Source organism: Nicotiana tabacum, chromosome 2 (genome assembly GCF_000715075.1).
Source record: "Nicotiana tabacum cultivar K326 chromosome 2, ASM71507v2, whole genome shotgun sequence".
NCBI lineage: Eukaryota > Viridiplantae > Streptophyta > Magnoliopsida > Solanales > Solanaceae > Nicotiana > Nicotiana tabacum.
Genome location: NC_134081.1, coordinates 51,875,450 through 51,900,206, shown reverse-complemented (window position 1 = coordinate 51,900,206; position 24,757 = coordinate 51,875,450). Strand labels below are relative to the sequence as shown.

The window sequence follows — 24,757 nt, the reverse complement described above, 5'->3', positions numbered from 1 at the left end:
CCCCTCCCTAGTGCCTAACACTTCACGCTCGCGATGGGCTTGTCGTGTTCGCGAAGGGTAAGTCCCCCATCACTTCGCGTTCGCGACCAGGCCTTCGCGTTCGCGAAGAAGAAAACTTCAGCTGTCCAGTTTACTCTTCGCGTTCGCGAGAGTACCTTCGCGAACGCGTAGAAGGACATGCCAGAACACAAACTCTGCAAAAAAAACCAGATTTCAAAAGTCCAAAACATCCCGTGGCCTATCCGAAACTCACCGAGCCCTCGAGACTCCAAACCAAACATGCACACAAGTCTAAAAATATCATTCGAACTTGCTCGCGCGATCAAATTGCCAAAATAACTCTTAGAACTACGAATTTAGCATCAAATCAAATGAAATTCTCAAGAACACTTAAAAATTCATATCTTCTCAACTGGACGTCCGAATCACGTCAAATCAACTCTGGTTTTCACCAAATTTCACAGACCAGTCCGAAACCAGAATACGGACCCGACACTAACAATGCCAAACATCAATCAATTCTTAAAAATAATTAATTTTCAGACTTTTAATTTTCATCAAAAATTCATAACTTGAGCTAGGAACCTCCGAGTTCGATTCCGGGTATACGCCCAGGTCCCATAATTCGATACGGACCCACCGGAACCGTCAAAATATGGATCCGGGCCCGTTTACCAAAAATGTTGACCGAAGTCAACTAAAATCAACTTTTAAGGCATAAATTCTCATTTTCATCAATTTTCAACATAAAAGCTTTCCGAAAACCTGCCCGGACTGCGCACCCAAATCGAGAAGGGTAAAACTGAGATTTTTAAGGCTTAAGAGCGCAGATTTGAGTTCTAAAACATAAGATGACCTTGTGGGTCATCACATACTCCACCTCTAAAACAACCGTTCGTCCTCGAACGGACATAGAAAAGTACCTGGGGTGGTGTAAAGATGGGGATATCTACTCCGCATATCGGATTCAGAATCCCAAGTAGCTGCCTCAATAGGCTGACCTCTCCACTGCACTGGAAATGAAGGGTAACTCTTGGATCTCAACTGGCGAACTTGCCGGGCTAGAATTGCCGTCGGCTCCTCCTCGTAAGTCAAATCCTTGTCCAATTGGACAGAGCTGAAATCTAACACGTGGGACAGGTCACTATGATATTTTCGGAGAATAGACACATGGGATACCGGATGAACGAAGGATAACCCTGAAGGCAACGCAAGTCTATAAGCTACCTCCCCCACTCTCTCGAGGATCTCAAATGGCTCGATATACCTAGAGCTCAACTAGTCCTTCTTCCCAACTCTCATAACACTCTTCATGGGCGATACCCGAAGCAATATTCTTTTTCCAACCATGAATGCAATATCACAAACTTTACGGTCGGCATTACTCTTTGCCTAGACTGAGCTGTGCGAAGTCAATCCTGAATAATATTGACCTTGTCCAAGGCATCCTGTAACAAATCGGTACCCAACAACCGAGCCTTTCCCGGTTCAAACCAACCAACTGGCGATCGTCATCACCTTCCGTATAATGCCTCATATAGAGCCATCTGAATGCTCGACTGGTAGCTATTATTATAAGCAAACTCCGCAAGTGGCAAGAAATGATCTCAAGAACCTCCAAAGTCTATAACACAAGCACGGAGCATATCTTCCAATATCTGAATAGTGCGCTCTCACTGTCCTTCTGTCAGTGGATGAAATGATGTACTCAACTCCACCCGCGTGCCTATATCACGCTGTACAGCCCTCCAGAACTATAAGGTAAACTGCGTACCTCGATCTAAAATAATAGACATGGGCACCCCGTGAAGGCGGACAATCTCACAAATGTAAATTTCAGCTAACCTTTCTGAAGAATAGGTAGCGCCACTGGAATGAAATGTGCTGACTCAACAATGTGATGACTTGGTCAACCTGTCCACAATGAACCCAAACTGTATCAAATTTTCTTTGAGTCCATGGGAGTCCAACAACAAAATCCATAATGATACGCTCCCATTTCCATTCAGGAATTTCTAACTTCTGAAGCAACCTACTAGGTCTCTGATGCTCGTACTTAACTTGCTGACATTTCAGACACCGAGCTACATATGCAACTATATCCTTTTTCATTCTCCTCCACCAATAATGTTGCCGCAAATCTTGATACATTTTGGCGATACCTGGATGAATAGAATACCTAGAACTGTGTGCCTCTTCAAGAATTAATTCACGAAGCCCATCCACATTAAGCACACAAATACGACCCTGCATTCGCAGAACTCCATCTTCCCCCACAGCAATCTGTTTGGCATCACTGTGCCGCACCGTGTCCTTAAGGACAAGTAAACGAGGATCATCATACTACCTCTCTCTGATGCGTTCATATAAAGAAGACCGAGCGACTGTGCAAGCTAGAACTCGACTGGGTTCTGAAACATCTAACCTCACGAACTGATTAGCCAAAGTCTAAACATCTGCAGCTAATGGCCTCTCACCAACCGGAATATACGCAAGACTATCCATACTCACAGCCTTTCTACTCAAAGCATCGGCCACTACATTAGCCTTTACGGGGTGATACAACATGGTGATATCATAGTCTTTCAACAACTCCAACCATCTTCTCTGCCTCAAATTAAGATCTTTTTGTTTGAACAGATACTGAAGGCTACGATGATCAGTAAATACCTCACACAAGACACCGTAGAGGTAATGCCTCCAAATCTTCAGCGCATGAACAATGGCTGCCAATTCTAAGTCATGAATAGGATAATTCTTTTCGTGAACTTTCAATTGCCGCGACGCATATACAATTACCTTGCCATCTTGCATTAATACTGCACCAAGCCCAATGTGAGAGGCGTCACAATATACCGTATACGATTCTGAACCTGTGGGTAATTCCAACAATAGCGTTGTAGTCAAAGCGGTCTTGAGCTTCTGAAAGCTCAACTTACACTCGTCTGACCATCTAAATGGGGCACCCTTCTGGGTCAATCTGGTCTTAATAGTTGTTCATAATCAAATTACAGAATTGTCAATTAACTTCATGTTAACAAAAATCTCATTTCAAACCTTCACAATACTAATAACGAGATGCGAGGCATGAAAACCTCATAATTATTTACCCGAATTAACGAGTCACATTTAACGCCACCTGGGCGGGCACCTACCTCGTAGGTTACAACTCAATATTACAACACGAATTTGGCAAGTATGCACAGAGAATTTCATACAAAAATTTTTCAAATAAACCTAGCAGACATGACTCACTATTAGTACTATAATACAAATTTAATTTTCATAAGGGAGAATTTAAACACAAGAATTTTTATCACAAGGATCTCGTCCTTATATAACTTCCACCGCAGCTCATAGCCCGGTTTAAACATATCAATTTATTTAAAAATATGAGGACCTCGGCCTCAGTTCTGAATCACAAGTAATATGCACATCTTGCCAATCGAAACTTTCCATTTTCTCCTTGTAAATAACTTTCGTTAAACAAAATCACAACACATAATGAACCCCACACTGGTAGGGCATATAATTCAAAATTTGTAAATAAATTATCCGGAAATACATCAAAACATACTGAAATAAGTACCAAAAAGGCACCTTTAGCCTCACAGATCTTATTAGAGTCCATCATGGAATGATAGGTGTAGTTATCTCCACAAAACCTCCCAACAGAAGTAAACACATAAGTAGATTATAGAATTACGAAGCTCACTCATAAGTGGAGCACAATAGGAGGACTCGTCTTGATACTCAGAATCGAATCAAGTTAAGGAAATTATTCCATTATTTTAAATCGAGGTCGTACATATAACGACACTATCTGATGTAACGAACTCCACCATACCATAAAACAAATATAACAACGGCTGGGTCTCCACTTCTAAGACGCCTTCTACCCTCCTGTCCTCCACCTTAACTGATCGTGTGGGTGGTGTAGTAACTGCAATGGGGCATGTAGCCTGAGTGCTTTGATGAAATATGCCTCTCCCAAGTTTGAGACAATTTTCTCATGATGTGCCCAGTATCGTCGTATTCATAACAACCCCTTTGCGGGTTTGGCTGCTCATATTGAGTTTGTGCCAGATAACTGGGATAACCATTGTAGGAAACTCATGTCAGTGGTGCATTAAAAGAACTTACTGGAGCACATCGATTAATTCGATGTACGAACTGGGCTGGCCGACTGCCCGATCCTCCGCCATAACGATTTATAGTCGCAGAGTATAATCCACTAAATTCCCCAGAACCTCGAGACGTCTTGGACTCCTTAGTTTCCTTTTTCCTCACCCCGAACATGTTCTAATATCTTGGCAATTTCTACCACTAGTGGAAATGAAGTATCATTCTGTAGCTCCCGAGTCATACAAAAGTTTACAATCATAATTAAGTCATTTAATGAGTATGTGGACTCGCTCTCTGGCTGTAGGTTTAGTAAAGTAGGAATATGACGAGCTAACTTATTGAACCTGATGGCATATTATGACACTGTCATGGTGACCTGACGCAATCATTCAAACCCTATGCGCCATGCATTACGAAGAGTCCAGGAAACAAACTCTTTCAAAAGTATTTCTGAGAACCGAGCCAAGTGGGCGGTGTTGTATTGGCTGGTCTGCCCTCTTCATAGGCTTGCCACAGACACCTGTGGAGAATTATCTCTGCCAAGGCCAATTTCTTCTTTTGTTATGCTGACTCAACACTGTTGAGCTGACCCTTTTCTTAACATACTCTTCGATTCTTCTTAGGGGTAAACTTTACCCCTATTTATATACAATGATCACAAAAGTAGAGCTCCATACATACAATTCTTAGTCCAGAATCTCGTCAACCGCTGTACTTCCTCCGAAGCACCCCAAAATCCGCAACCGTGACGTCCATGCTGAGTAGACCTTCTGTAAATTTAATGTTGTTTCTCTAACTCCTTTGGTACTGAAGTATAAGATTATTACGGAGGCGGACATACTGGAAGTCCCAACCTTATCCTCTACAAAACCTCAGGCCTTAAATACGTGTAAATTTTGGGAGAATTTTTCAGTACCACATATATACATTTCAGGCCAAAACTGATATAACACATGACTCGCAATCCATTCATTGATAGTGGACTCCCCCACTCGGCGCGAAGTCATAGCTCACCATTTCCGATGGTCCACAATATTAACTTTCACAAGTCGTATAAATCAACCAGATGCCAAGGTACGTTGCACCCCCACATTATTCACTAGGTGATCTCTTTATACGTCCGCATCTTCAGTCGCAATCACACGTTGAGGCAATATTTGAGCATCTCTGGCTCCCTCGTAGTTCATCTGCGGCATCACGAACCGTCGATGCACAACTGATACCGAGTGCGCAATAACATACATGAGTAGATACAAAGGAATGTGAGATATAGGTTTCAAGCAAAATCAATGCCGCACGGTAAGGAATAAAAGAGGTGATATTGTTCCTAAACTCCATAGCCTCTGAGAGATAAGTACAGACGTCTCCATACCGATCCTTCAGACTCTACTAAGCTTGCTCGTGACTCGTGAGACCTATGTAACCTAGGGCTCTGATACCAACTATCACGATCCGAAATTTTACACCGACGGGATCGTGATGGCGCCTAACATTTTACTTGCTAGGTAAGCCAATGTTAGAAAAATCGTTAAACTAATTCCTTATTTCCATTCAGTAAATAACCATAATTAACTAAGATGAAATATATTAAGTGCGAAATATCATAAAACTGTATTAATTACTACCACTCGGATCTGGAGTCACAATTCACGAGCATTCTAGAATTTACTACAAGTAATAGTCTGAAAGAAATATAACTGTCTGAATGAAAGAAAACAGTAGGACATAAAAGTTAGACGGGAACTTCAAGGTCTGTGAACGCCTACAGATCTACCTTGAGTCTCTGGACAGTAGACCAGTAGCAAATCTCGATCAACCTGAGCTGGTATCAAAATCTGCACAGAAAGTGCAGAGTGCAGCATCAGTACAACTGACCCCATGTACTGGTAAGAGTCAAGCCTAACCTCGACGAAGTAGTGATGAGGCTAAGGCAAGGCACCTACAAATCAACCTGTATAATTTAACAATGTATATGCAAATAACAGAAATGAAGAACTAAACAAGAAATATCGGGAGGGGAACATATTGAGGGGAATACAAGATAAAGAACTACAACAGAGTGATCACCGGAGCAGTCAATATACCATGAATCAACAAGAATAGTGAATACAGTAAGGAAAAATGCACGGCATCACCCTTCGTGCTTTTACTCTCAATCTCACCATAAAATAAATAGAAACGGCACGGCATCACCCTTCGTGCATTAACTCTCATATCATGGCACGGCATCACCCTTCGTGCATTAACACTCACAATATGGCACGGCATCACCCTTCGTGCATTAACACTCATAATATGGCACGACATCACCCTTCGTGCATTAACACTCACAATATGGCACGGCATCACCCTTCGTGCATTAACACTCTCCCTTACCATAATGCAATGCATAAATATCAACAGGGAGATAGAATAACAAGTACAAACCTTATCTCAATATTTGGTTCCATAACATCAATCTCAACTTTGAAATAAAAACTCAATTATCACCAGAAAATCCATAAACATGATAAGAACGATAAATTGAACAACACTAGTATAACACATCGCAATTAGGCATAGGAATGAGACAATATAAGAAAAACTGAGAAACATGGAAAACAGGTAAATTTGGCGGCGCATAAATACTCGTCACCTCACATATACGCCGCTCACATGAATTTCACTTAGCAAGTAATCTAAGGTTCCTAATTCCCTCAAGTCAAGGTTAGACACAACACTTACCTTGCTCCGTAGGCCACTTAATTCTCAATCACAGCTTTTTCTTTGGAATTCACCTTCAAACCACTCGTATCTATTCAAAAAATGACTCAATAATATCAAATATTGCTAAAGGAATCAATTATATTGCATAAATTAAATTTTTCAAATTTTCCTCCAATAAGTCGAAAAATCGACGCCGGGCCTGCTTGGTCAAAACTCGAGGTTCGGACAAAAATCCTTTTACCCATTCACCCCCGAGCCCGAATATGTAATTAGTTTTGGAATCCGACCTCAAATTGAGGTCTAAATCCCCAAATTTTCGAAATCCCTACTTTCGACCCTAACCCCTAATTCTACCATGAAAACTCTAGATTTTAGGTTAAAAATTCAAGAAATGTAATGGGTAATTGAAAGAAAATGGTTTAGAATCACTTACCAACAATTTGGAGAAGAAATGACTCTTGAAAAATCGCCTCTCACCGTTTGGTTTATGAGAAAAATGAGTTTTTTGGCTAAAATTCCGTTTTTGGGTTCTGTTAAGTGCTGGGCGACAGTGTTCATCGCGTTCGCGAGAGCACTGTCGCATTCACGAAGTGTATGGGCTGCCAAGCCTTCGCGTTCGCGAGACAGTGCTCGCATTTGCGTAGGCTACCTTTCCCTGGTCTTTGCGTTCGCGAGTCATTGTTTGCGTTCGCGGTGAAGAAAACGTTGTCTGCCCCTCCCCAGTGCCTAACACTTCGCGTTCGCGATGGGCTTGTCGCGTTCGCGAAGAAGAAAACTTCAGCTGCCCAGTTTACTCTTCGCGTTCCCGAGAGTACCTTCGCGAACGCGAAGAAGGACATGCCAGAACACAAACTCTGCAGAAAAACCAGATTTCCAAAGTCCAAAACATCCCGTGGCCTATCCGAAACTCACCCGAGCCCTCGGGGCTCCAAACCAAACATGCACACAAGTCTGAAAATATCATACGAACTTGCTCGCGCGATCAAATCGCCAAAATAGCACCTAGAACTATGAATTTAGCACCAAATCAAATGAAATTCTCAAGAACACTTAAAAATTCATATCTTCTCAACTGGATGTCCGAATCACGTCAAATCAACTCCGTCTCTCACCAAATTTTACAGACCAGTCTTAAATATCATAATGAACCTGTACCGGGCTCCGAAACCAGAATACGAACCCGGCACTAACAATGCCAAACTTCAATCAATTCTTAAAAATAATTAATTTTCATCAAAAATTCATAACATGAGTTATGGACCTTCGAATTCGATTTCGGGCATACGCGCAGGTCCCATAATTTGATACGGACCTACCGGGACCGTCAAAATATGAATCCGGGCCTGTTTACCAAAAATATTGACCAAAGTCAACTAAAATTAACTTTTAAGGCATAAATTCTCATTTTCATCAATTTTCAACATAAAAGCTTTCCGGAAACCTGCCCGGACTGCGCACGCAAATCGATAAATGATACTTTTAAGACTTAAGAGTACAGATTCGAGTTCTAAAATATAATATGACCTTTTGGGTCATCACACCTGTGCCGCCTAGTCTTGGGGGTTATACTGTATTGGCCGTGTTTAGGCCTTGTCATGAATGTATCAGATATGTTTGCTGTTTTGGAACTATTTATGTCTTTATTTATAATATGACTCTGTAATTAAAGAATTTGGCTATATATTTTTGAATTATGAATTGACTTGCTTAGCAAGTACGGATAGGTGCCATCACGGCCTAAGGTGGGATTTTGGGACGTGACAATTATATTATAATAATAACGAGCCTATTTGGCCAAGCTTCTAGGAGGTTAAAACCTTTTTGTCAAAAAAGTACTTATTTAGAAATTTGAGGTGTTTGACCAAGACATAGAAGTGCTTTCAAGCAGCAACTAGTTTTTCTGCTTTTAGGAAGAAGCTACAATATTCTAGCTTCTTCTAAAAAATAGAAGCAGAAGCAAACATTTAATTTTTTCCAAGATAAAAATATCCTTACTATAAATTTATATTTTTTATATTACCCCTCATTAATTTAACATTTTTCTTCAATATTTTTTGTTTTACCATCCCTTTCTTCTTTTTTTTTATTTTTATTTTTTGTAGTGCTTTTATTCTGCTTCTCCTATTCTTTTCTTGGAATAATCTCTCTACTATAAATAGATTTCTTCTTTTCTCTTCCAACATTTTTTTCTCCTATTACTCTTTAAAATAACAAGGCTAACTATGATATTCAAGCACTCTCTTCAATATATATGATATCTTTTTTCTTTTGTAGTATACCAAAATTATATGATCTCCAGTTTATATATTTATTTATATTCTTTTTGGTGTGCGCGCTATATATATATATATATATATATATATATATATATATATATATATATACACATACTATTATTGACAGAATGCAATATTACCTAGTTTGTTATTTTCTCAAGAATAGATAGTGATTTTCATACATGTAACTTGGAAGCACATATGTCCCTATCAATATTATTTCATTGGTATATTTGTATATTGATTGAAAAATATATATATATTGGGTTCTGTTAAGTACTGGGCGACGGTGTTCATCGCATTTGAGAGAGCCCTGTCGTGTTCGCGAAGTGTATGGGCTGCCAAGCCTTCGCGTTCGCGAGATAGTGCTCGCATTCGCGTAGGCTACCCTTCCCTAGTCTTCGTGTTTGTGAGTCATTGTTCGCGTTCGCGGTGAAGAAAACGTTGTCTGCCCCTCCCCAGTGCCTAACACTTCGCGTTCGCGATGGGCTTGTCGCGTTCGCGAAAAAGAAAACTTCAGCTGCCCAATTTACTCTTCGCGTTCGCGAGAGTACCTTCGCGAACGCGAAGAAGGACATGCCAGAACACAAACTCTGCAGAAAAACCAGATTTCCAAAGTCCAAAACATCCCGTGGCCTATCCGAAACTCACCCGAGCCCTCGGGGCTCTAAACCAAACATGCACACAAGTCTGAAAATATCATACGAACTTGCTCGCGCGATCAAATCGCCAAAATAGCACCTAGAACTACGAATTTAGCACCAAATCAAATGAAATTCTCAAGAACACTTAAAAATTCATATCTTCTCAAGTGGATGTCCGAATCACGTCAAATCAACTCCGTCTTTCACCAAATTTTACAGACCAGTCTTAAATATCATAATGAACCTGTACCGGGCTCCGAAACCAGAATACGGACCCGGCACTAACAATGCCAAACTTCAATCAATTCTTAAAAATAATTAATTTTCATCAAAAATTCATAACATGAGTTATGGACCTTCGAATTCGATTTCGGGCATACGCCCAGGTCCCATAATTCGATGCGGACCCACCGGGACCGTCAAAATATGAATCCGGGCCTGTTTTCCAAAAATATTGACCGAAATCAACTAAAATTAACTTTTAAGGCATAAATTCTCATTTTCATCAATTTTCAACATAAAAGCTTTCCGAAAACCTTCCCGGACTGCGCACGCAAATCGATAAATGATACTTTTAAGATTTAAGAGTACAGATTCGAGTTCTAAAATATAATATGACATTTTGGGTCATCACACCTGTGCCGCCTAGTCTTGGGGGTTATACTGTATTGGCCGTGTTTAGGCCTTGTCATGAATGTATCAGATATGTTTGCTGTTTTGGAACTATTTATGTCTTTATTTATAATATGACTCTGTAATTAAAGAAATTTGGCTATATATTTTTGAATTATGAATTGACTTGCTTAGCAAGTACGGATAGGTGCCATCACGGCCTAAGGTGGGATTTTGGGACGTGACAATTATATTATAATAATAACGAGCTTATTTGGCCAAGCTTCTAGGAGGTTAAAACTTTTTTGTCAAAAAAGTACTTATTTAGAAATTTGAGGTGTTTGACCAAGACATAGAAGTGCTTTCAAGGAGCAAGTAGTTTTTTTACTTTTAGGAAGAAGCTACAATATTCTAGTTTCTTCTAAAAAACAGAAGTAGAAGCAAACATTTAATTTTTTTCAAGATAAAAATATCCTTACTATAAATTTATATTTTTTATATTACCCCTCATTAATTTAACATTTTTTTTTAATTTTTTTTGTTTTACCATCCCTTTCTTTTATTTTATTTTATTTTATTTTTGTAGTGTTTTTATTCTACTTCTCCTATTCTTTTCTTGGAACAATCTCTCTACTATAAATAGATTTCTTCTTTTCTCTTCCAACATTGTTTTCTCCTATTACTCTTTTAAATAACAAGGCTAACTATGATATTCAAGCACTCTCTTCAATATATATGATATCTTTTTTCTTTTGTAGTATACCAAATTTATATGATCTCCACTTTATATATTTATTTATATTCTTTTTGGTGTGCGTGTATATATATACTATTATTGGCAGAATGCAATACTACCTAGTTTGTTGTTTTCTCAAGAACAGATAGTGATTTTCATACATGTAACTTGTAAGCACGTATGTCCCTATCAATATTATTGCATTGGTATATTTGTATATTGATATAAATATATATATATATATATATATATATATATATATATATATATATATATATATATATATATATATATATATATAATTAATTTCTTTTTTTTAAATAATTTAATTATAAATAAACCTTTATTATCTTTTTTTATAATTAGACACTTAAAAGTACTTTTTGAAAAGATTTGACCAAATAGAATTTGCTTATCAAAAGTGCAAAAAATACTTCTCAAATTAATTGGCCAAACATAAACTGCTAATTTCCAAGAGCACTTTTCAAAAAATACTTTTCAAAAAAAGTAGTTTTTGGACGATCGAGCTCTACGTTTCAATCCCAAACAAGTTGGGCTCGACTATATAAACTCTAACCAGACATGTCGCTTCACTAATTTAAATCCACCTTAGTTCAAAGAAGTGCTTAAGCAAATAAAGTTTTAGAGACTGAACTACGCCAAACATAAACCTTATAGATAGAGTAGCAACAAGTAAAGTTTTAAAGACTAAATTACACCAAACCATAAAATTTATAGACAGAGTAGCAACAATATTGATAAATTGATGCTTGAACAACTAGGGACGAAGGACATGATTGGTTTCTGCAGTAGGTAAGAAGTGTTTCTTGTTCAAGCAAGACCAAGCTTGTGCTTGAGTTCCAAGACAAAACCATAGATCTTGTGAGGATGAGGAAGGGACTTTGAGACACTCTCGCTCTCCATACATGTTTTTGCCCATACCACCAGCTTTGGACACTCTGCTTCTATACTAAAGTTTGCACAAGTCTCATAAGAATAAAACCAACTAGTAAAGGGAACCAAAGCCACATCCACAAAACCCAGATTATCACCACCAAAGTAAGTTTTATTTCCAAGCTCTCCTTCCAAAGTCTTGAGTATTTCTATGAATTCCTTCTTTGCTTCTTCTTGATCTTCACCTTTACCGCTCCACACTCTTCTTCCTGTGCTATATATCTGCATTAAACCAACGTCCATAAGTATTGACAGAATCAGGAATTCTAACAAGGGGATAAAAAAATTCAAATGTGAAACACCTAATATTCAAATGTACGACGACCTTAAACAGCTCGGTGAAACTACACAAGATGAACTTAGTAAAGGTCATGTTACATTGACTGTTAAGTCTTTGTGAGATGTTTATTACCTTCTTGTCAATATAGTCGGCCCAGAATCTGGCTTGTGACCTTTCGTAAGGATCAGAAGGAAGTAATGGACATTTGTCATGCCAGACTTCATCAATGTACTCAAGAATGTTTAGAGACTCACAAATGGCTTTACTATTGTGAATCAAAATAGGGATCTTTTTGTGAACAGGGTTCATCTCCAGAAGCAAAGGGCTTTTATCAGATAAGTTTTCCTCCTTTGCTTCATATTTGATTCCCTTTAAGGCCAATGCAATTCTTAGCCTCATACCAAAAGAGCTTGGCCAGAAATCTAGCAGAACCACGTTGTTGCTCTCCATTCTTTTTGTTTGAGAATATATATGTAGTGCTTATAAAAGTCATTGAACATTAGTAGTACTATTTATAGTGATATATATTTGCTTAGATGTCATTGCTTGCGTAATGGGAAGATTTGGTTTGATATTGCAAATACTTCTTTTCCAAGAAAGACTACTTAATATAATTAAAGCATGCCAATGTGAACGAAATTCGTCAAAATATTCTTTCTAGTAGAAAAAACTAAGTTGTCCTCCTTTCATGAACATTTGGATATTTAGGACTGGACCCTTTTCTTCTTTCAACTGATCTGTACGCTTGTGCTAGCTACTTCATGATGTGGACGGGGATGTGTATTAATTGAGGTGAACGGTAGATTTTGTCTAGACAATTAATTTATTTTTAGTGTTTTATCTTTATTTTTATTCTATTTCTTTTTTAAAAGGAATCATATTTTATATTTAAGGAGTAGTAAGTTTTTAATAACAAAAATGAAACATCCTCACTTTATCGCCAATGACTCATCCATCTATATTATCTATCTATATCTATATATCTTTATCTATATCTATATCTATTATTATTATAAAAGTGAGAAGCCCTTAGCTTAAAAGTTAAATTACAAAACTATCCTTCTGATTTATCTAAATATCCTAATTAACTAAAATACCCATCCTATTTGTTTAAGTATCTTAATAATTTAAAGAGTCCTAATTTCGAAGAGTTGCCACAAAATGCCGATTAACTTATTCCGAACAAGAAGAAATACAACGGCTCTGTCATTCTACTGAGTATTAACACATCCTTTCAGCACCACTTAACTACGAATCCTTTCAAAATGAGACTTACAAAATTCATAATTCAATACACTATCAAGATTATAATTGATAAATCATAGTGGTTATCTTTGCAACAAATTGAAAGGCACCTTCTATATTTGCCTTGAATATGGTGGTTGTTTTTTATTGCACCTGTTGGAATTATTTATCAGTTTGAAATCGAAGAAGAGAAATAGAAGACGTACGCACTGGTTTACAAAATTTGTGATTATGTGGGCAAAGAAAATTAGATAGAATCTGAGTGATGAATCAAGAAAGCATGACAAGAAATCGGGTAACTTTTTAGCTTCACATATTATTTAATTATCAATTTCTACCTTTGGATTTTTATAAAATACATCAATCGATGTAAATGGTAGGGTAAATGACTTGTTGTCTGTTGCTCTTGAAATACATTTTTGTTGTGTTCGGGAATAAATGAGTTATTATTAAAATTAACTTTTTCGTTCCATTGCTAAACTCAAATTCATTAATTGACATATTCTATAGTTACATGCATAAGTTCATGTGGAACTTTACTTTCAAGTTATTATCTAATATGAAGTACTTTATTTAGAAGGATCATATTTGTTTATCTACAATGTTTTAGATATTGCTTAAGCCTTTTGATTAGAAATTTACTTTTTTTTCATGTCCAAGTACATAACCACACAACTAATTCTACATTCGGATGCATCCGGATATTATCTTTTTATGAAAGCAAAAGTCTAAACAAACTAAAAATGAAAAGTATATTTTAAGTGAATTCAATGAGAAGTCTGTATACGGTCAAAATAGATTTCGGTCTTCCTACGTTCGATCGAGTTCGAATGGTAAGCAACCAAAGTGAGATTTTGGGATGAGTTCCGAAGACAGTACAAACGGGCCTCGAGTCCGAAGGCTGATCGAGGAGTTGGCTCGATACTTTTATCGAGCCCGTGACCAAATCGATCCGCAAGGCATTGCTTCGAGGTCGAATATGTGCTACGCCCACCCCGAAGGTCGAACTCAAGCCAAAACCGAGAGCTCGACCCAATAACGAGTTCGAGCCAATATCGAGCTCACAGACAAGAGCCGTTACAACCGCACTAAGGGAGAGAATCTTGGCGGGAATCGAGGAAGAGATAATTCATCATGGGTCCTCCACTATATGCTTTATTTTATTATAAATAAAGTAGGATCCCTCTATTATAAAAGGGGGGATCCTTGTAAGCATAGAGACACCGAATACACTGTAACAAAAGATCACTTCTCATATTGAAAGATATCTCCTTGTGCTTGTTTTACTTTATCTTATTCATTCTTTTTGCTCACTATTCCCATTCTCATAGTCAAGAATACACATATTTCTATCTCTCCTTACGATTTGTATCAAATTGTATCACATATCCTTAGAACCATACACAAATTTAACGTTATCTGATTTTTCAGGTAAACAGTTTGGCGCCCACCGTGGGGCTAAGGATAATAGTGATTATTTGATATAAATCTGCAGTACACATCAGTTTATAACTTCGAATCAGCAATGGCTTTACCTATCGACCACGAAGCTGGCCTTCATGATGAAACCAATAACTTGGTACCTGGGGCCGGAAGGCCACTTGATGATGGCACTGAGGCTCGAATCGAAGTACCCGAAATTCGAGCTGAAGTACCATTAGATGTCAATTCGCAAGTGGCTCTTGAGGCGAACCAACGTTCCGAACCGGAAAAAAGCATTCAAGGCAGTACTCGATCCGTAGCTCGAGACACCCATAAAGTGGGGAAAATCGGAGCCAACTTACGTATGATCTTCGAGATGTTACAAGCCCAACAAGTAGAGACAGCTCAGTTGCAGAGCCAAACTCATATACAAAGCAGGCCAGATCCCAATCCGCTTCGAGAAATCACCCCCAGAACGGAGCCCGCCATAGTGAAATCAAATGAGCAAGAATCGGGGACCACTCCCGAAATTACTAAATTGCTCGAGGAACTCACAAAACGAGTCAAAGTCAACGACAAGAGAGTGAAAACATACAATGCCAGGGTCGATCAAATCCCGGGAGCTCCACCAATGATAAAAGGGCTGGATTCAAAAAAAATCATACAAAAGCCTTTTCCCTCGAGTGCGGCTCCAAAACCAATCCCCAAAAAATTTCGTATGCCCAAAATTCCCAAATATAACGGTACGACTGATCCTAACGAACACGTCACCTTTTACATATGTGCCATCAAGGGTAATGATTTGGAGGACGATAAGATCGAATTTGTGTTGTTGAAAAAGTTCGGGGAGACCCTCTCGAAGGGAGCGATGATCTGGTATCACAATCTGCTGCCAAATTCCATCGATTCTTTTGCCATGTTAGTAGATTCGTTCGTAAAGGCACATGCTGGTGCCATAAAGGTTGCAACAAGGAAATCAGACCTCTTCAAAGTAAAGCAAAGGGGTAATGAAATGCTGAGAGAATTCGTATCCCGATTTCAAATGGAACGCATGTAATTGCCACCGGTCATAGACAATTGGGCCGTCCAAGCTTTCACCCAAGGGTTGCACGAGCAAAGTTCGATAGCATCACGTCGGCTGAAGCAAAAGTTGATCGAGTATCTAGCAATAACTTGGGCAGATATACACAAACGATATCAGTCAAACATTAGGATCGAAGATGACCAGTTGGGAGCTCCGTTTGGACCCATGCATCAGAATAGGAAACCTACTAAAAACCAAAGGGAGATCGACAGAGAATAGAGGTCGAACAGAGACCGATATCAACCGTACGTCACAGATCGGATGAACAACGGTTCAACATGCAATACCGCTCGAAACAATTAAAGGATTGATCGAGGGCAAAATTCTCGGGGACTTGTGAGCAAGAGCGGCCTTGATAAATATGTCGATCCTATAGAAGCACCTCGGTTATCGGAATATAACTTCAGCATTGATCCATCTGCCATCGTGTCGGCTATCGGACGAATCAAAGACACTAAATGGCCTCGACCCATGCAGACCAATCCTGCCCAAAGGAATCCCAATCAAATGTGTGAATATCATGGCACCCATGGCCACAGAACGGAAGATTGCAGGCAACTAAGAGAGGAAGTAGCCCGGTTATTTAACAAAGGCCACCTTCGGGAATGTTTGAGCGATAGGGTGAGGAACCATTTTAAAAAAAGGGATTTCGGCAAGCGAAACAAGTAGGAAGAGCCACAACACGTCATTCACATGATCATCGGCAGTGCTGATACCCCTCAGGGACCAGTGCTTAAACGCACTAAAACATCGATTGTGAGAGAAAAGCGATCTCGAACTCAGGATTACACACCCATACGATTTTTGTCCTTCAATGATGAAGATGCAGAAGGGGTTGTACAGCCTCATAACGATGCACTGGTAATATCCGTACTCATGAATAAAACTAAAGTTAAGCGTGTGTTGATTGATCCAGGTAGCTCGGCCAACATCATCAGATTGAAGGTCGTAGAGCAGCTCGGCATGTGGGACCAGATCGTACCCGCAACCCTGGTTCTAAACGGATTCAATATGGCATGTGAAACCACCAAATGCAAGATAATTCTACCAATAAACGTGGCCAGAACCATCCAGGAAACAAAGTTTCACATAATCGAAGGCGACATGAGGTACAACGCCCTTTTCAAAAGGCCATAGATCCACAACATGAGAGCTGTACCTTCGACCCTACACCAGGTCCTCAAATTCCCAACATCGAGATGAGTCAAAACAGTGTACGGAGAACAACTAGCCGCAAAAGAAATGTTCGCCATCGAGGAAGCGAAACCAATATCCTCGCCTTCGTCAGTAAAGGGATCAGGCTCAAAAGGAGAACGAGACACCAAATAGCAATCACAGACATCGGCTTCGACCCAACCAGATAACCAAATGATCGAAGAAGATGATGATCAGAGGGTCCCTTGATCCTTCGTGATTCCTGATGACACCGACGCCACCAAATCAACAATTGAGGAATTGGAGCATGTCACACTAATCGAGCACTAGCCCGAATGAAAGGTATACCTGGGAACGGGGTTGAGCCCCGAACTCAGGAAGAAACTTGTCCAATCTCTTATCGATAACATTGATTGTTTTTCCTGGTCCCATTTAGATATAACAGGGATTCCACCGGACATAACGACGCATCGGCTAAGCTTGGACCCTAAGTTCAGACCAGTAAAGCAAAAGAGAAGACCCCAGTCCGAGGTAAAACACGCATTCGTAGAAGACGAGGTAACCAAATTTCTCAAGATAGGGTCCATTCGGGAGGTGAAATATCCTGAATGGTTAGCCAATATAGTTGTAGTGCCTAAAAAAGGAAACAAACTTAGAATATGCATGGACTATAAGGATTTAAACAAAGCATGCCCCAAAGATTCTTTTCCGCTACCCAACATCGATCGCATGATCGATGCCACAGCCGGTCACGAGATCCTCACTTTTTTCCATACCTATTCCGGGTATAATCAAATCCGGATGAACCCGGAGGACCAGGAAAAGACTTCATCTGTCACCAAATATGAAACATATTGTTATAATGTGATGCCCTTCGGGCTAAAAATATGGGGGCTACTTACCAACGCCTAGTAAATAAAATATTCGAAGAACAAATAGGTAAATCAATGGAAGTTTATATTGATGACATGCTAGTTACGTCCCTGCGCGCAGAGGACCATCTGACCCATTTGCAGGAAACGTTCGAGATTTTGAGGAAATATAACATGAAGCTCAACCCCGAAAAATGTACTTTCGGGGTCGGTTCGGGTAAGTTCCTCAGCTTCATGGTGTCAAATCAGGGAATCGAGATTAACCCCGATAAAATCAAGGCCATCAAAGACATCACCATCGTGGACAACGTAAAAGCTATACAAAGGCTTACAGGATGAATTGCGGCCCTAGGCCGATTCATTTCGAGATCATCAGATCGAAAGAAAAAAATTTCTCCCTACTCAAAAAGAAGAACAATTTCGCTTGGACCCCGGAATGCCAACAGGCATTGAAGAAACTGAAACAATATCTGTCGAGCCTACCACTACTTCACACTCCAAAAGCAGACGAAAAACTTTGCTTATACTTGGCAGTATCAGAAATCGTAGTAAGCGGTGTCCTAGTTCGGGAAGAGCAAGGTACGCAATTTCCCATTTATTATTTAAGTCGAACCTTAGGAGAAGCAGAAGCTAGATATCCACACCTAAAAAAATTGGGACTTGCACTGATAAGCGCCTCTAGAAAGTTACGACTATACTTTCAATGTCACCCCATATGCGTATTAACAACTTACCCACTTCGTAATATTTTGCACAAGCCCAAACTATCAGGTCGATTTGCCAAATGGGTCATCGAACTCAGTGGGTACGATATCAAATATCAACCCCGTACGACCATCAAGTCTCAAATTTTAGCAGACTTTGTGGCAGATTTCACGCCAACCCTCGTATCCGAAGTTGAAAAAGAATTCCTGCTGAAATCAGGTACGTCCTCGAGGGTATGGACCCTTTTTATGGACGGGGCTTCGAAAGTAAAAGGGTCCGGGCTGGGCATAATTTTAAAGCCACCCACAGGTAACATTATTAGGCAATCTATTAAAACTACCAGGTTGACTAACAACGAGGCCGAGTATGAGACCATGATTGCAGGTCTCGAGCTAGCTAAAAACTTGGGAGCAGAAGTCATAGAAGCCAAATGTGACTCTCTGTTGGTGGTAAGTCAAGTAAACAAAACCTTCGAAGTTAGAGAGGATAGAATGGAAAAGTATTTGGACAAACTACATATCACAGCACGTTCCACGAGAGCAAAACAGTGAGGCTGATGCACTTGTGAATTTGGGATCATCGATCGAGGAAGGTGACTTGAGCTCGGGGACTCTCGTTCAACTCTTGAGATCCGTGATCAAAGAAGGTCACGCCGAGATAAATTCTACAAGCTTAACCTGGGATTGGAGAAATAAGTATATTGAATACTTAAAGGACGGAAAGCTCCCATCGGACCCTAAAGATTCAAGAGCCCTACGGACTAAAGCTGCTAGATTCACGGTGGCTTCAGATGGAACATTATACCGAAGGACATTCGATGGACCATTGGCAGTATGCTTGGGTCTAGGAGATACCGATTACATCTTACATAAGGTGCATGAGGGTACTTGTGGGAATCACTCTGGTGCCGATCCATTAGTCCAAAAAATAATCAGGGCAGGGTATTATTGGATCGATATGGGCAAAGATGCGAAGGAATTTGTTCGAAAATGTGACAAATGTCAAAGGTTTGCACCAATGATCCATCAACCCAGAGAGCAACTTCACTCGGTCCTATCCCCATGGTCATTCATGAAATGGGGAATGGATATCGTCGGCCCTCTGCCATCAACCCCAGGTAAAGCTAAATTCATCTTATTTATGACTGATTATTTCTCTAAATGGGTTGAAGCACAGGAGTTCAAGAAAGTAAGAGAGAAAGAAGTTATAGACTTTATCTGGGATCATATCATATGCCGATTCGAGATACCAGCCGAAATAGTATGTGATAATGGGAAACAATTTGTGGGCAGCAAAGTGATGAAATTCTTCGAAGACCACAGAATAAGAAGGAGATTATCAACACCGTATCACCCCAGTGGGAACGGAGAGGCCGAATCAACGAACAAAACCATTATTCAGAACCTAAAGAAGAGGTTGAACGACGCTAAAGGAAAGTGGAGAGAAATCCTACCCGAAGTCCTTTGGGAATATCGAACGACGTCGAAATCCAGTACGGGGGCGACCTCATTCTCCTTAGTATATGGGTCCGAAGCATTGATACCAGTCGAAGTCGGCGAACCCAGTACCAGATTTCAATACACGACGGAAGAATCAAATAACGAGGCTATGAACACTAGCCTCGAATTATCAGACGAAAGACGAGAAGCTGCTCTCGTCCAATTGGCCGCCCAAAAGCAGTGAATCGAAAGATATTATAATCGAAGAACCAAGCTCCGCCATTTCAAGCCCTTTGACTTAGTACTAAGGAAAGTCACCATCAATACCCGAAATCCGAATGAAGGAAAACTAGGACCAAATTAGGAAGGACCATATTAGGTTCTCGAGAACGTCGGAAAGGGATCATACATGCTCGACATTATAAACGGCAAACAACTATCAAGCAATTGGAATGTGTCACATCTAAAACGATACTACTGCTAAGGTACGACCCTTCCATATTCATTTACATTTCAAAACTGACTCCTGCAGAAGTCCAAGCAGGAGCTAAGATAGATCCTTCGCCATAGATCTGAAAGCACGCGTTGCACTCTTTTTCCCTTAGACCGGTTTTATCTCAAATGGGTTTTTCGACAAGGTTTTTAACGAGGCAACCAAAGATCGTGATGCACTTACAACAGTATCCGAGGCCTCTTTACAATCGACCTAGAATACTGGGGGGGCAGTAGCCTTCAAATATATCAAGTTCTGATGCAAGAAAGGTATTTCGCAATAACGGGGTTCCAATAGGAAAAGTTGTAAGAGCCAAATGGTCAAAATGAACCATGCTCATGTAGTTGGCCCGAACCCAGGCGCGAAACATGAACACATGTATAGTGACTTGCAAAGAAAGTTCTCCTCTTTACCGACATCTTATATCCAAGAAAAATTCCTCTATTTGGAGATTTATTACACAAACAGAGTTAAGATAAATTCGACCACTAAGCCTACGGGCTACTTTATTTCGAGTTCGAGCAAGCACTCACTCGACCATTATGCCTACGAGCCAGTTTATCCCGAGTTCGCATTATTCACTCGACTACTAAGCCCACGGGCTACTTTATTTCGAGTTCGAGCAAGCATTCACTCGACCATTATACCTACGGACCACATTACTTCGAGTTCGAATCATTCACTCGATTACTAAGCCTACGGGCTACTTTATTTTGAGTTCGAGCAAGCACTCACTCGACCATTATGCCTACGAGCCACTTTATCCCGAGTTCGAATTATTCACTCGACTACTAAGCCCACATGCTACTTTATTTCGAGTTCGAGCAAGCATTTACTCGACCATTATGCCTACGGGCTATATTACTTCGAGTTCGAAAAATTCACTCCACTACTAAGCCTACGGGCTACTTTCATTCCGAGTTCGAGCAAGCACTCACTCGACCATTACGCCTACGGGCCACTATATCCCGAGTTCGAATCATTCACTCGACTCACTAAGCCTACGGGCTACTTTTATTTCGAGTTCGAGCAAGCACTCACTCGACCATTACACCTACGGGCTACATTACTTCGAGTTCGAATCATTCACTCGACTACTAAGCCTACGTGCTACTTTCATTTCGAGTTCGAGCAAGCACTCGCTCGACCATTATGCCTATGGGCCACTTTATCCTGAGTCTAATCATTCACTCGACTACTAAGCCCACGGGCTACTTTATTTCGAGTTTGAGCAAGCACTCACTCGACCATTATGCCTACGGGCTACATTACTTCGAGTTCGAATTATTGACTCGACTAATAAGGCTAAGGGCTACATCACTTCAAATTTGAATAAGCACTCGCTCGATTATAGAGGCTACGAAATCCAGAATTTGATTAAGTTGTTTAAATCTTTGTGAAAACATTTATAAGGCATGTATAAAGTCTTCACAAAACAGAAGCAAGTCGGCAAAGTTGTCTATATACAAAATTGTCTACATGATTGATTACAAACGTAAAAACTATGGACTAAGTTTCCTGGTCATCCTCAGGAGCAGTTTCTTCTCTATCGGGATCCCCCCCATTCTCAGATCCGCTCTTGCTACCATCATCATCATCATCATCGCCATCAGAAGCCAAGGCTTCAGCTTTAGCTTCGAGCTCTTTAGCATTTTTTATCTCTTCAGTAAGGTCGAAACCTCGAGCGTGTATCTCCTCGAGGGTCTCCCTCCGAGACCGACACTTAGCAAGTTCGGCAAACCAATGTGCTCGAGTGTTGGCAGTATCCGCCGCCTCTCATTCCTCCATCTGAGCAGCCTCGGCATCAGCCCGATACACGGCAATGGACTTGTCCGCCATGACTTTCGATGACTCAACCTCCGCCTTGGCCTCAGCAAGCCATGTTTCAAGCTCCTCGATCCTCTTAGCCTGAGCCGAACCCTTTTTCTTGACGCTTCGAAGCTGAACATCGGCCGATAATAATTTGGCCAAGATGGTTTCTTTTTCCGCAGCCAGGCGATCGATAGTCTCCTTCCACCGATTACATTCAGCCTTGATTTGATCGACTTCTTCCCGAAGTAACGCGATCTTTTCAACCTTTTGCTGCAGCTGAGATAACAAAGGGTTAACTTCCACAGTTGAGTCAAACCCATACTCTAACAGAACGAGGCTCACATGCTTATCTAGTTTGGCCTTTTCTTCACGAGCCTTAGCCAAATCTGCTTGGAGGTCCTTTATAGCCTCGTCCTTTTGGCTGCAAAGAAGCCGCAGGGCATCTCTCTCCCCCGAGACCTTCTGAAGCTCGACCTCACACTGGCTGAGGTCGACTCGAAACCTACTAATGGCCTGCACAGTAGGGAAAGAACACAAGTCAAGTTTGGAAAAGAACGAAGAAACTAAGTACAGTAAAATCATTACGCGAGAAATGAAATGTTGGGCCTCTTCTAGGAGAAAAGAAGCGTCACCAATGTCAGAGACATCATCGACTCCACTAAAGCAATCTCGAAAAGGGTCCCCTACACTAGAGCCTCCGCCCATATCGGGGGTCTTCAATTCTTGAGCTTCCTTTAACGCCTCCTCAGAAAAGGTTGGAAGAGAAGGAAAATGACCCACTATCATAGTCCCAAGCGAATCGCTCGGGACGCTCTGATCGAGACTCGGGGTACCGGAACCGACCCCGACCGGTACAGCCACCATCGGCTTAGAAGCTCTGGCGACCTCGATAGCTTTCGCAGATTGGATCACAAAATCTGAGGCATCATCTTTTTTTTCTTCTTCTTCTTCTCTCAGTCGTTAGACCGAGTCCATCGAAAGAGCGATTGCCTTCCTCCTCACCCTTCGAGTTTTGAGCTTGGGGTCCTCTGACCGAAAGATAGCTTTTCGTTTCTTATCTTTCCCCGATTTCGGGACCGGGGACTTGGTTCCTTCTTCACCACTCGAAGTCCTCAAAACGGCATCCTTGGTACACCTGCATGAAAGGAAATCGGTAACGAATGGAGCATAAAAAACATTTTGAAGAACACGAGAAGCAACCCTTACCATGATTCTTGGCCTCCCATCTACCTTTTGCCAAATTACACCAAGCGCGTTCGGCATAAGAAGAAGTCGAGGCTAACTTTCGAACCCAATCCTCGAGGTTGGGTACCGCTTGTGGCATCCAAGGGGCAGCTGTATATTAGAGAAAGACATCAGATAAAATCGGAAAAAGATACGAAAAGCAACGTCTTATGAAAACCACTTACGGTCGAAATTCTATTCCTCGGGGAACGGTATCTTCTTTTCCGGAATGAGGTCACGGGTCCTCACCAGGATATAACGGCGCATCCAACCCCGATCCTTGTCTTCGTCGATGCTCGACATCAAAGCCTTCAATGCCCGACGATGAAGCCTGATTAGTCCTCGAAAGATTTGAGGCCTGTACAATCGTATGAGGTGATTCAGGAAAAAATCCAGCCCCCCAAGCCTTGTTGGAGAAGAAGCGAAGTAAGGTTACTATACGCCATAGAGAGGGATGAATTTGACCAAGGGTGACCTAATATCTTTTGCAAAAATCAATGATCACCGGGTCGACGGGACCTAACGTAAAGGGGTAAGTGTAAACACTTAAAAACCCCTCCATATGGGTGATGACGCTCTCTTCTGGGGAGGAAATTTGCAACACAACCTCGGAACCCCAGTTGCAGTCTTTCCTCACAGCCTCGAGATGACCCTCCATTATTGAGCACATGTACATCGACACATGCTCACATCGACCTGGAACAAATGAAGGATTCTCAACCTTAAAATCGATCTTCAGAGTACACGGGCCGGGAACATACTCATAGGTAGGCGGCTCCACCGGCGCCTTATCGCCGGATGGCCGTGAAGAAGAAGCTTTCTCCTTCTGAGGTACAGTTTTCGAAGTTTTGGCCATTGATATGAAAGAAAGAAAGGCAAAGGAAGATGAAAAGTTGATGACACCAAATGCTGGTGTAGATGGCTCTGCAAGCGGCGAAATAGAGAGAAAGGGTAAGAAAATTTGGAAGAGTGA

At 40.7% G+C, this 24,757-nt stretch overlaps 1 protein-coding gene and 1 non-coding gene across 2 annotated transcripts; one reads left to right on the top strand and one right to left on the bottom strand.

The window, feature by feature from the left end:
- Nucleotides 1-11,545: 11,545 nt before the first annotated feature.
- On the bottom strand, nt 11,546-12,797 carry LOC107772524 (probable glutathione S-transferase parA). Its single transcript, NM_001325138.1, is given in 2 exon segments — nt 11,546-12,275; nt 12,466-12,797. Coding segments are annotated over 2 exon segments (663 nt in total). The 5' UTR covers nt 12,784-12,797; the 3' UTR covers nt 11,546-11,930.
- On the top strand, nt 12,320-12,399 carry LOC142174165 (small nucleolar RNA snoR4). Its single transcript, XR_012703513.1, has one exon. It is a non-coding gene; the product is annotated as a small nucleolar RNA snoR4 (small nucleolar RNA).
- Nucleotides 12,798-24,757: the final 11,960 nt, after the last annotated feature.